Source organism: Hemicordylus capensis, chromosome 1, assembly GCF_027244095.1.
Source record: "Hemicordylus capensis ecotype Gifberg chromosome 1, rHemCap1.1.pri, whole genome shotgun sequence".
Lineage (NCBI taxonomy): Eukaryota > Metazoa > Chordata > Lepidosauria > Squamata > Cordylidae > Hemicordylus > Hemicordylus capensis.
Window position 1 is genome coordinate 169,400,283 of NC_069657.1, and position 12,980 is coordinate 169,413,262.

A 12,980-nucleotide genomic window follows, 5' to 3' on the forward strand; every position below is an offset into this window, starting at 1 on the left:
CAGCACAGTCCCTCTAGTGACTGTAGCTGGTGTCTATCTTATGCAGAGGTGCACCTAGGTAATATTGGAGCCTGGACCTAAAGGCCTTTGGAGGCCCCTCCTCCCCTGCTAATTAAGCATTATCATGCTACACCGGGCAATGACACCACACAGGATTTGGGAGGGGGGGCAGGGGCTGTGGAGGCCATGGACTTCAGCCCCAAATTCCTGGGGTAAGAGCACCTCTGATCTTATGTTTCTTTTTAGATTGTGAGCCCTACTGGAATCCATCTTATTTATTATTTCTCTCTCTAAACTGCTTTGGAAACTTTTATTGAAAAGTGGTATATAAATATTTGTTGTTGTTGTTAAGTCCATTAGATCTAGTCCTGCACACATGCACACACACACTCACACACACATTTCTCTTCTCTAGGTTAAATATAACCAGTTCCTTCAACCATTCATAGGAACATAGGAAGATGCCCTATACTGTGTCAGACCATTGGTCCATCTAGCTCAATATTGTCTACACAGACTGGCAGTGGCTTCTCTAAGGTTGCAGGCAGGAATCTCTCTCAATCCCTATCTTGGAGATGGCTGGGAGCAAACTTGGAACCTCAGATGCTCTTCCCAGAACAACCACATCCCCTAAAGGGAATATCTTACAATGCTCTCACATGTAGTTTCCCATTCAAATGTAAGCAGGGTGGACCCTGCTTGCTACCACAAGAAGACTTGTTTTCCAGACCTCTGGCCATCTTCGACTTGGCATTTGTCACGGCTGAATTTCATTTTGTTACCTTTCAGTCCAGTTTCCTGCTCTATCATGGTTATGTGAATGTTGTTTCTGTCTTTGCTATCACTCCCAGTTTTGTCTCTGTCTCTTTGTTTATATTTATATCCTGCTTTTCCTCCCAGGAGCCCAGAACAGCGTTAATTTGATGTGAATTACGAATACAATGAATATTTATATACCACTTTTCAACAAAAGTACCCCAAGTGGTTTAGAGAGATAGATAGATAATGAGGCTATTCACATGATCCCCCAAAAGTGGGCTAAGGGAGCCTAGCTTGCTTTTGGGTGGTCTTGTGCTACAACAGAAGCCGTGTGGCTTCCAGCAGCTAGCATCCATAAATACCCCTCCCCTTAGACGAGATTAACAGAGCGATAACTCAGTTGACTTCATCTTTTTGCTTGTGTGATGCTATGGCACGCGGCGACACACAAGCAGCCTGCTGGGCTTGGGGGTCTCTCCAGGAAGCAGCCTCCTGGGCTTGGGGGTCTCTCCAGGAAGCAGCCTCCTGGGCTTGGGTGTCTCTCCAGGATGCCCCACCTGCTTGCGCCGGGCATCCTGGAACTTCCGGAGGGGGGGCGCTGCCCCTGATCCCTGCAGCTCCTGTGACGGAGCCAACAGTCGTGTGGGCGGCCAATCCAGCTTCTCAGGGCTGCCGTTTGATCGTCTGCAGGGAGAGCGGGCTAAGCCCGTTCTCCCTGCAGAACCTCCTTCATTGCTTCACAATGATTGTGTAAAGTGCCTCATTGGCTCCCTGTTCCCAAAGGGCTCACAATCTAAAAAAGAAACTGAAGGTAGACACCAGCAACAGCCGCTGGAGGGATGCTGTGCTGGGGATGGATAGGGCCAATTGTTTCCCCCCGATAAATAAAAATAATCACCACTTTAAGAAGGTGCCTCTTTACTCAGTTAGCAGGTGATTACTTCTACCCCTTCATCCAAGTAATTTATAAAAAAATGTCAGATGCTTGGCTGCTGCTGCCTCTTGCATTTACCTGAATTTTGTCACAGTGTGTAAATAGGCCCTAGCATCATTGTTGGAGTGGAGATGGTGGAGGGACGTACAATATTTGAAAGCTTTTTAAAAAAATTATTCTTTGGAGATCTCAATTTTGAAAAATCTGTACGCGACTTTGTGTTAAACAAAATAAGACTGGGATTAATAGGAAAAAAATAATTATCTTGCAATATCTTGAGTTATCAAACTTTTTGTTTAATTGAAGGCTGAAATTCGAACCAATTTTGATTTGCTGTACAAAATGATGTCCAGACATGAAGAATTCCGATGGATGATGCTGCGAATAAGGAGAATGGCTGATACTTGGATAGAAGCAATTAAATCGCTTTCAGAAAAACAAAACCTGGAAAAGAGAAAACGCAAAAAGGTAAGTTTTGCTCAGAGACAGGAAATAGCATTTAAATTGTATGCTGGGCTATGGAGCAATGCGGCCAGTGTCCTGGCTCCCTTGAGGGTGGAGCTCAGGGATGCAAACTGTCCTGCCTGTGCAGGATGTCCCAGCTTCCTGCGGAGAAATGCTCATCCCAATAGGGACTCAATTTCTCCTGCTTTTTGACTGTTCTTTTAACAACAACACCCTTTTGGGGGCCTTTAAAAAAATAACTTTTAAAGCTGCTGCTTCACGGTGAAGTAGGACAGCATCGAGAGCTCTTCCGCCTTCCAAACTATGTGAAGTTGCTCGGGGCTTGGTGCTTGTGTACTGGCGACAGGCATACTGGATTCAGGCAAGACTAGGAGAGAAGGTGGCGAAAGGCTCCGTTACCCAACCCGCCTTCCTCCCAAATGAAGCTGATCTGGCCCATTTCAGCCAAATCAGTTTCATTTGGGAGGAAGGCGCGTCAGGTAAGGGGCCTTTCACCACCTTCTCTCCTAGTCCAGCGGAGAAAGCCATGAAAGACTCCCTTACCCGACCCGCCTTTCTCCCGGATGATCTGCCTCATTAATGATCTAAACTCTAAACGCCCAGAACAGGATGCGGATTGGCTTCATTTGCGACAAATTGGAGGGAAGGCGGGTCGGGTAAGGGAGTCTTTTGCTGCCTTCTCCTGGTCTTGCCTGAATCCAGCACGCCTGCAACCCGCATGCAGACCCTGAACCCCTGACCAACTTTACATACTTTGGCAGGCTGGAGAGCTTTCACTGCCATCCTGCTCTGTCACCCTCATGCAGCAGCAGCACCCACCCGCACCAACCCCTGGTGGGGTGGTGGTGACCACCACCACCAGGTAAGTGCGCCCAGCGGCTGCCACCTGGGGCCAAGGCAAGCTCTGCCCCTGGTGGCCATGCCTCAGGTGGCCCCACCCCCCAGCAGCCGGATTTCAGCCAACACAAGGTTGGCAACCCTAGTGGAGCTCATAAAGCTGCAGAGAATGTGGGCCTATTTTGTTTTGTTTTGTTTTAATTCCACCCAAAAATTATGTCTCTGGGCGATCTACAACAAAACAAAATAAATGACAACAGAAAAGTTATAACATGAGTTAAAAAAAAGGAGAGCAGAACAAGTTAACACAACCCATTACAACAACTTAACATATTAAAACAATATTTTAAAACAATGTTAAAACTATTAAAACAGTATTTAATTAAAAGCCTGAGTGAACAGATGTGTCTTTAAAGATTTTTAAAAAGTTGTCAGAGATGGGAAGGCTCTTATTTCAGCAGGGAGCACATTCCAAAACTTCGGGGCAGCAGCAGAGAAGGCCCATCCCCAAGTAGCCACGAGACGAGCCTGGATACACTCTGAAAACTAGAATATTTTTGAAGAGCATAGGATTCCCTTCAAGGAAGGAACATAGGGAGGCTAACACTATATTTTAACACAAAAGACAGAAATCGATATAAATTGAAACCAACTACAGCCTGTCAATTTGCAGAACCACAGTTAAATTGGAATATCTAATGAAAGACTGTTAGGGAAAGAAAGATATACAAAGCGTGTGCGTGCATATCCACAAGAATGCTTGAATGTTTTCCTTGACTTTATTTGACAACTGCACTTGTATGCCTTGGGATTAATGATGCTGTTTTATTACTGCTATTCAAATTCTGATGTGAATTCACATTCTTTTTATCAGAGTTCATTAAAACAGACACTTTCTTTTTAACAGAGACTTTTAAAAGATTTCACATTCTTTTTAACCCACTATACATTTAATACCTGTATATGGCTTTATTTTTCAGGTCCTCGTTCATTTGGGACTCCTGACAAAAGAATCCGGGTTCAAGATAGCAGAGAATGCCTTTAGTGGTGGCCCACTTGGCGAATTAGTCCAATGGAGTGATTTAATTACATCTCTCTATCTACTGGGCCATGACATTAGGATTTCAGCTTCACTGGCAGAGCTCAAGGAGTAAGGAGATTATTTTCCACTTTGAAAATGGAGTACCCAAAAATCCCTTCCCTAACTGTAAACTCTTGAAACCTCTGTTGTATGATCTATAATTTAGTGAAGATGAAAATGTAAGTGATAATTCACTAAACAGAAGATAAAGAGATTATTTTCATGAGCTAAATATATGCACTGTGAAAAGGATAATATGTTTTCATTGTAACTGCTTCCTCCTGAGGCTTGGTAAATGAATGCTGGAAAATTCAAACTAGCAGCTTTATTCTCTGCCATTACAGGTGTGTTAGACATCTGCAGCAAGATAAATGGCTGGCTCTTCTAATTTGTTGTCTCTCTTTCTTAAATGAGCTTTTATTTCTCTACAAGAAGCTGGATATCAATAAATTAAATTGTCTGTAGCTAATTTGTCTGAAAGTATTCATTCTTTCAGACATAATTTTGGATTTTGATCTGTTCAAAAATATTTTTCTATAGTCTGTTGACCATAATTTCAGGGATTTTTTAAAAAAGGATATTTAATTAGAAATTTGTTGAGAACTTCAGTCACGACCCCAAATAGCTATTCAGCTGTACAGTGCCTCAACTCGATGACCCTGAATAACTCTTCTATCTTGTTTCTTTGTCAGTTGAGCAGACCATTAAATAGGCAATGTACAGCAACTAGTCTAGAAAGTTTATATATGCCTGTATATAGTCATGAACATATTTCCAGGCTGTGGTCTGGAAGAATTAGTCTTTAAGTATTTCATGACTCTTCCATAATGTATGAATGGGCCCAGTATTCCCTCTAAGATGCGTGTGCGCATGCACATTTTTAAAAATGTCCACTCAGTTAATTTTCGATCCTGCTCAGGTTGAATCAGAAAACCCCCGCTTTGAATGCACATGCGTGCACACTGCCTTGATACTGCCACCCAGAACAAAACTCATTCTGCACACTGATGAAAAAAATTAGAGGAAACACTGAATGGGCCCACCTGTGGGAAACTTTGTTTTGTGGGTGGAGCACTTTTTTCCTCTGTGTTAATCTTCCTCTGTAATCTCCTTTAACACTAGTCCTGGTTTTACTGCACAGTAACGAGGCAGTGATTTTTGGCCTGTACAGTACGTTGGTTTATACTAGTCAAATTATCAGATGTTATCTCTCTGAATTTCTGTGTCTGACCAAATTCTCAGTAATTGGATTGATAATAAAATCTTTTGGAAGTAATACTTGCCAAAATGTGACGTTGCATGTTTGCAGAATGAGATTGGCAACTGCCGATATACCAGAAATGAAGACACGACTAGTCATAATATGGGATGGATAAGGTCATAGCTTTATTAAATGACAGGGAGATGCAGTGAGCAAGCAGTAATTTAAACACCTAACCCAACACTTCCTGCCTCCAAGGCAAGAGCTGGGAGAAACAGTGCTCACTGGTCCACACTAGTTGCAAGTTGCAATCTAGTCATTGAATTTGTCTGTACATACAGTCAGCTCATCAAAAGGTGTGCTGATGAGGCCCTCTCTTGTGTCACCACACCAGGCTCTTTAGCCCTAAATGGAATGAGCAAAGCCAAACCAAAGGGTATCTCCCCCACGCCCCGCACATCCCACCCTGAGTCAGCTGGCCTTAGGTAATTGGTAAAGGAGTGCACCTTTCAGCAAGCTGATGTCTCCAGATGCTCACCAGTACAGCTTAATGTTTTCTCTCCCTGCCCACACTGAACCTGCAAGTTGTGACAAATGAAACACCAAGCAGGCCAAAGTGATGATCTCATCCTGAATGACCACAGTGTGGGGTAGGCTAAAAAGGATGTGACCAAAGGCCAATTGCAGCAACAACCAATGCCGCTTTTACTTAACCCCCAAAGGTGACAGGCTATTCTCACAGTGTAGTTAGCCAGTGTTTAAGAATTGTGTGTGGTGCTTGTGTCTGTATGCATGCATGCATCTTTCTAGTCATTCTGTCTCTTGAAACAGAAGAATGAAAGGCTCACTTTGGCCTTTCAATCTTTGATGTAAATGCAGGAATGTTGGAATAATGCTTATTCTTTTTTCTTTTGACTAGAATTATGAAGAAGGTTGTTGGTAACAGATCGGGCTGTCCAACACAAGGGGATAAAGTAGTGGAACTTATTTATATTGACATAGTTGGACTTACTCAATTTAAGAAAACCCTTGGACCATCCTGGGTTCACTATCAGTAAGTAATATTTTTTAATTTTGTTCAACAAAATGAATTGTAATTTTACCCTAGTCCTGGATATAGGGAATAATGTGTAATGGGGTCAGTGAGAGCATGCCAGTTAGGCTGGCTCCCTTCCTTACCATTTGCAGTCCTAGTGAGGACCTGTCCGCACATGCTGCGCTTTCTTCTGCTGAACACAGGGAAAGCTGGTGGGGTACGCACATCGGTGTGGCTAGATGGTGCATTCTCACTGATCCCCATTATGCATATCCATGCTTCTGGGAACAAAAGACCTCAATTGGGCTGCTGCATTAAAAAAAAAATCTGTTTCCTAATCTTGAACTCAAGATTTTTCACTGCTGCAGAACATTATGCAGGGTCGTCCCCCCACCCCACCCCGTGAGCTTATCACTAAGATGCCAATATTCTATCTAGGTAAGCATAACCACTAGACTTTGTCACTAGACTCTGTGGATTTTGGCTTCTCTCTCTCAATGTGCATCACTTTACAGGACTGCTGAATTTCATCTGCCATTGACGCTATTCCCACAACCAATGGAAACTGGGCGAAGGGAGCCTAGCCCAATTTTCCCTGGTCGTCTACTGCCACGGGAGCCGCACAGCTCCTAGCAGCAACCCGGGAAATCCAACCCTCCCCTTAAACGAGGTTAGTGGCGTGAGCTCTCCACTAACCCTGTTTGGAGGATTGTGTGAGGCCATGGCGCAACTCTGTGCCACGGCAACACATGGGGAGACCCCCACCGGGAGGCTGCAAATAGCCTCCCAGGCTAGGGGGTCTCTCCAGAATGCCCTGCATGCTCGCACGGGGCATCCTGGAACTTCCGGTGGCCCACACGGCCCCCGATCCCCGCCGCTCCTGCCGGCTCTGTGATGAAACTGGCAGTTGTGTGGGCGACTGATCTGGCCGCCCAGCTACAAGTAGTTGCTCGTCTGCGGGGAGACCGCTCTCTCTGCAGAATGCCCTCAGGCGCTTCACACTGATTGTGTGAAGCGCCTCATTTTGTTGCCTACGTGCCCAGCTTGGAGAGGTCTTTCAAAGCAATGCAGTCTGCTTGGAATGCTGTTATCCTGACGACTTTTGTTGTCCTTTACAAATACAGCTACCTCACTTATTGCCCATGCCTCCAGATAATTTATGAAGTAGTTCTGTAGCACTGTTCTCAGTGGCTTGGTTGTTTTTCTTCCATCTTGTTTGGCAAACTTCAGAGTGTTAGTTATGCTAAACAAGTTAGCTGTAACAGCCAGTTATGTAGTTGTTGAAGTATTGATTTCACTGGTGTGAGTAGGTCAAATGGTGGGCAGGCCCAGACATAATGGAAAGTCACAAATTCTTGTGCACTTTGTGTGTTTTTTTGCACTCAATTCCACTTCTCCAGAAACCGTAGTTTGTTGTTACATCCAAACTGGTAAACTGCAGTTTTTGTTTGCTTTCCAAACCAATTTCAAACTGGTTCGCAATCCTGGTTTAGAAGAGGAGTACAAATCATAGTTTGCTATTTCAAATATAATGACAGATTCTGGCTTGTAGTAATTGCAGGCAGAGTGCACAAAAGAAGAGGGAGCACACACTCAAGACTTATTCCTATAGTCCAACCATGGTTTCATATTGCATCTGATTTTCTAAGTCATACATTCTAGTGGCCACTGGAAGATCATGAATGTCCAACTTCTATAAGGTAGACATTGGAGTCCATATCCTGAAACTGAACAGATAATAGAAGTACTAATAAGTAGTGCTAATAGATAGCATTAATTCCTCCAATCTTTTATTGACAAAAGTAAAACCTCATTGTTCTCGTTGTATTAAGCACAGTGATTAAATAATGTGTGGATATTTCTATTTAGTTTCCTTTTTAAGGGTTTAAATCAACAACAGGTAGGTTTAGGTTTCAACATGGTCAACTATTAGAGGAAAAATGAGATGAGTAATGGAATACTCTGCCTTGGAAGCTCATCTAATACATGCCTGCACGAGTTTTCAAGGAACACGTTGGACCGGCATTTGTAGATTATATCCTGTCTTCATCCAGGAAACGGAATTAGATGTTTTATGGGGGGAGGGGGTAGCTCTATGCTCTCTGGTGACTTTGTGACACTGTGTGTGTGTGTGTGTGTGTGTGTGTGTGTGTGTGTGTGTGTGCGTGCACGTGCGCACATGTGTGCAGCAAACTGCAGGGGAAGGGGGGAAGCAGTGGACCTGCTTAGGAATTGTTTGTTTTTTCTTAATATTGGCTTATCTCTGATTGAAAGAGCAAATGCTTAAAGAAATTATACTGTATGTTAGGGCTCAGCTGGTGAGTCACTTCTTCGTCATCAGTTTAAATGCAATGAGGAGAATAATAAGTGTTATATAACCTGTCACTGTATTTCAGATGGTTAATTCAGTCCAACCATTTTGTTAATCCCTATCTTCCAAGTGTCATCCCACGTCCTGCATTTAGTTTAAAACTGAGTGCCAAATAGGAATGTTTTATTCATATCCTACTTCCCTTTGCACCCGCACAATAACCCAACAGCTTTTCTCCCTGCTGTATGATTTACTGCTACTAAATAATATGTTTGGCCCTGGACAAGCATTTGGTGTAATCCAAAAATAATTCTCCTGCTGTATAATGTTTTCATTGAAAGCAGTTGACAATAATGTATTGAATTTACAGCTACAGACTGAACAGAACGGTCATCTGTGTTGCTTTGTGATTTCTCTACATGTTTTATTCTTGTGTTGGATAAAGGCATGTACATTATCTGGGATTGTGTGCTCATATAAGAATGTAGTTCTTTATACAAAAGCTGCAGATTGTCCATGCTTGCATGAATTTCTATTCAGCAGCATATGTTCCAGGTATGTGTGAAACAAATGATGCTGCAGGAAGTTGTTGCATGCCTTTTTATGATCAAATATGTTCACCCTGTGCAGAATCTGAAAATAGGGCTTAGAACATGGAAGTTTTGTGGAAGCATGGAATAATTTCCTGTGACTCTCTCTCTGCTTCTCTCCTCCCCATTCCAAACCGCGGGGTGCCTAATCCATTTAGCATCTTACTATTATTATATTTAATCTTAAATTGATTATCTGGAAAGATGCTTTTGCCGTCATTTGTAGATGTTATCCTGTGATATACGAAGCTGCACCTGTGCAGTTGAGTTCAAAGAGTTATGCCTGGGATTTTCTGGTGGAGAGAGAAAGAACCTTCTTTGCCCTTGAATTGCTGAACTCACAATATAAACCTGCCTGTAGTGTTGCTATCAGGAGTAATTGGCTACTGTTTTTGCTATAAGCAATTGTCTATACATAGAGTTGATACGTGGGGGAAGAATAAATAATAAAGGATGTGAGGTGGGTGGCTACTAGGGAGAGGGCCTTTTTGGTGGGCTGCACCCCATTTGTGGAACAGGCTTTCCAGTGAGGTTCACCTGGCATCATTGCTTTGTTCTTTTAGATACCAGGTAAAGACCTTTTTGTTCACTCAGGCCTTTTAAATTTTGATTTTCAAAACTGACTTTTTTATTGTTTTGTACTGTGTGTGTGTGATATGTTTTTATTTGATGTTTTAATGCTGTGTTGTGAGCTGCCCAGAGAACAATTTGTTATGACAAATAAAGTTGTATCATCATCATTATCATTATTTAGGAGCTGGAGTAAATAAGCAAAGAGGGGCGGGTAAAAGTGTGCAATTGCCAATAGCTAATTTTGTTGTTGTTTTGCTCTGCCTTTCTCACAGGTGCATGTTACGAGTGCTTGATTCATTTGGGACTGAACCAGAGTTCAACCATGCTCATTATGCCCAGTCTAAAGGCCACAAAACACCATGGGGAAAATGGAACCTTAATCCACAACAGTTCTACACAATGTTTCGTAAGTTAATCTTGTTTACAAAAACAATTACTTTCCAAGATAGGAGTTGGAAATAATGTTTCCACTAGGAGGACTCTTAGAGCTGCTATCAACATTAGTTCAAAAATTAACGAAATGAAGAGCAGCAAAAGAAGCTTGCAGTTCAATCTTGGTTTATGTTACAGCTTTCCAGTAGAAATCAACAATGTAAATATGTTAATAAAGGATATGATAAACATATTTATGCAAGTGGAAAGGGCTTTGTGGGGAGGAGGGAGATTCAAAAATTACTTCCCTCTCCATGTGGCACAAAAAAATTGTTTTCCCTCTTTTTCTGCTGCACACACATACAAAAAAAATCCTTAAATGCAGGGGGACAGCAGAATTCTTGTGGGTCCATCAGGGGGGCTGTAGAGAACATTGACCAGTATACTAATAACCAAATGGTTTATTCCAGTTTTTCAGTCGATTAGTATACTGTATACAATATGGCCTTGTCAAATCTTTGGTGCATTTTGAAATGTCACTAACAACTGTTTCAGTCATTTGGTGGTAAGTTTTTGTAAAAGGGTATATTTATTTCATCTTAAACAACTTTGTGCCAGTAACTTGCAGAATTGTTTAGTTCTAGTTGATTAGCGTACATATATCTCTAGTATTTGTAGAAAAGCTGTACAAAGTGTGTGTGCTCTCGCTCTTCTGAATTTGCAGTGCCTTTGACTTCCTATATTTTAAAATGCACTACTTAGTATTGAGTTCCTGGATCTAAAGAATGTTTGACTGTAGCTCTTTGAGGGTGGGAGTCGGATTTTATAGTAGTTTTAGTTTATTTATGGCACAGTAGCCCTAGGAAATATTACATAACAAGAAGATCAGTGCGCATATTACATGTTATGTTTCCATAACTCTCTATATTTACTTCTGTATCTGTTACATTTAACATTACAGCCTGTGAAACAAAATCCTAGCAATAGAGAATTAGAATTCTCTATTTTATTTGTTAACCAAAAGCAGAAGATATATCCTAGACCAGGGATTCTCAAACTTGGGTCCTCAGGTGTTATTGGACTTCAACTCCCATAATCCCCAGCCTCAGTGGCCTTTGGTTGGGGATTATGGGAGTTGAAGTCCAATAACACCTGAGGACCCAAGTTTGAGAATCACTGTCCTAGACAGAAGATATTAACTGCAAGACATTTCCTCCTTTATTCCAGAATTATGATGATACATAATGATGCAATGGTTATTCCTTTTTTTCTTTTTCCCTTTTTGCTTACAGCTCACACTCCAGACAATAGTTTCCTTGGTTTTGTTGTAGAACAGTATCTGAATTCCAGTGACATCAAGCACTTCGATGTCATAAAAAGACAGAACCAGTCTCTTGTTTATGGCAAAGTTGATAACTTCTGGAAGGTGAGTTGCTGTGTTACACAGATCTTTTTACAAGTTGCTCTTGATCAACCATGGATTAAAATATAGCTTATTGTAAAGTTTTCAGCTCAGTGAGCTGAGAACTTTACAATAAACTATATTTTAATCCATTATGTAATATATGTTCTTTAGAAAGTAAAGGCTACCAAGGTCTAGCAGATCTATCTGTCAAACAGCTTTTCACTCAGATTGATTGATTGATTGATTGATTAAGTGCTGTCATGTCGGGGTCGACTCTTAGCAACCACATAGATAGATTCTTTCCAGGATTATCTGTCTTCAACTTGGCCTTTAAGGTCTCTCAGTGGTGCATTCATTGCTGTCATAATTGAGTCCATACACCTTGCTGCTGGTCATCCTCTTCTTCTCTTTCCTTCATCTTTTCCCAGCATTACGGACTTCTCAAGGGAGCTGGATTTTCACATAATGTGTCTGAAGTATGATAGTTTGAGCCTGGTCATTTGCATAGGCGAATCTAGGGTGGGGCAGCCAGGGCACATGCCCTAGGTGCCACTTGGGGGGGCGTCAGTGCCATGCTGCTCCCCATTACCTCCCCAATTCATGAATTTATTTATTTTTAAATAAATTTAACCTGTAGCCCCTTCGGGGGGCTTCCTAAAGGCTGCGGGGGGTGTCTGCAAAGGTCCCCCCTCCCCCCACCGGCTTCTTAGAGCTCCGCCACAGCCTGTCCTGGTCTGATTTTCAGGCCTGTTCAGGCCTACAAAGATAAGTGTGGATCAGGTTGTCGCACATGCTCAAAAGGTCTCTGCGATGCCTGGTAAGGCCTCTCAGGGACCATTTGAGCATGTGCAGTGGCCATTTTTAAAAATTTAAAAATTAATAAAAAAATTAAAAATGGCTGCCGCACATGCTCAAATGGCCTCTTCAAGGCCCTAGTCTAGTTTTTTCCCTGATCTAGGGAGGTGGAAGAATGTAAAGTTGAACTTGGCAATGGACCTGAGCATTTAAAAAACAGATATAAATGGCACAAAAGTAAGTGGACAAAACATCCCTTAAAAAGACAATGTTGGTTTAATATCTTGTAAGCTGGCAAAACTGAAGGCTGTGGGAGAGAGGCAAGGAATACAATGGAAATATTCACTCGCATGCTGTTTAATTCTCTATACAGACCTCTTATCTTTATCTGCATATTTGTCAAGCAATCTGATTATAAGGTTTGTGGGATTTCAAACTTGGAAAGTGCCTGCCTTTAACTTGTGTGATGTTTTTTTTAAAAATGCTGTGAAAATTCACATCCAGAAATGTTGCATTTGTGATGTATTGCCATCCCTGTGTTGTGCAGTCTTACCATACTGATAAATGGCTTGACTTTTGAAATAAGTGGTTAACATGCTGCAAATTATTCCCTTCAATTTA

General features: G+C 42.0%; 1 protein-coding gene across 4 annotated transcripts in view; it reads left to right on the top strand.

Annotated features, from left to right (window-relative positions):
• MGAT5 (alpha-1,6-mannosylglycoprotein 6-beta-N-acetylglucosaminyltransferase) overlaps nucleotides 1-12,980 on the top strand; it is a 209,587-nt gene that overhangs the window by 147,206 nt on the left and 49,401 nt on the right. For all 4 annotated transcript variants that reach the window (XM_053253618.1, XM_053253628.1, XM_053253608.1 and 1 more), the window contains 5 exons: nucleotides 2,000-2,161; nucleotides 3,976-4,145; nucleotides 6,197-6,331; nucleotides 10,060-10,193; nucleotides 11,452-11,585. In XM_053253618.1, the coding sequence (XP_053109593.1) occupies nucleotides 2,000-2,161; nucleotides 3,976-4,145; nucleotides 6,197-6,331; nucleotides 10,060-10,193; nucleotides 11,452-11,585 (735 nt within the window). The remainder of the gene's footprint in view (nucleotides 1-1,999; nucleotides 2,162-3,975; nucleotides 4,146-6,196; nucleotides 6,332-10,059; nucleotides 10,194-11,451; nucleotides 11,586-12,980) is intronic.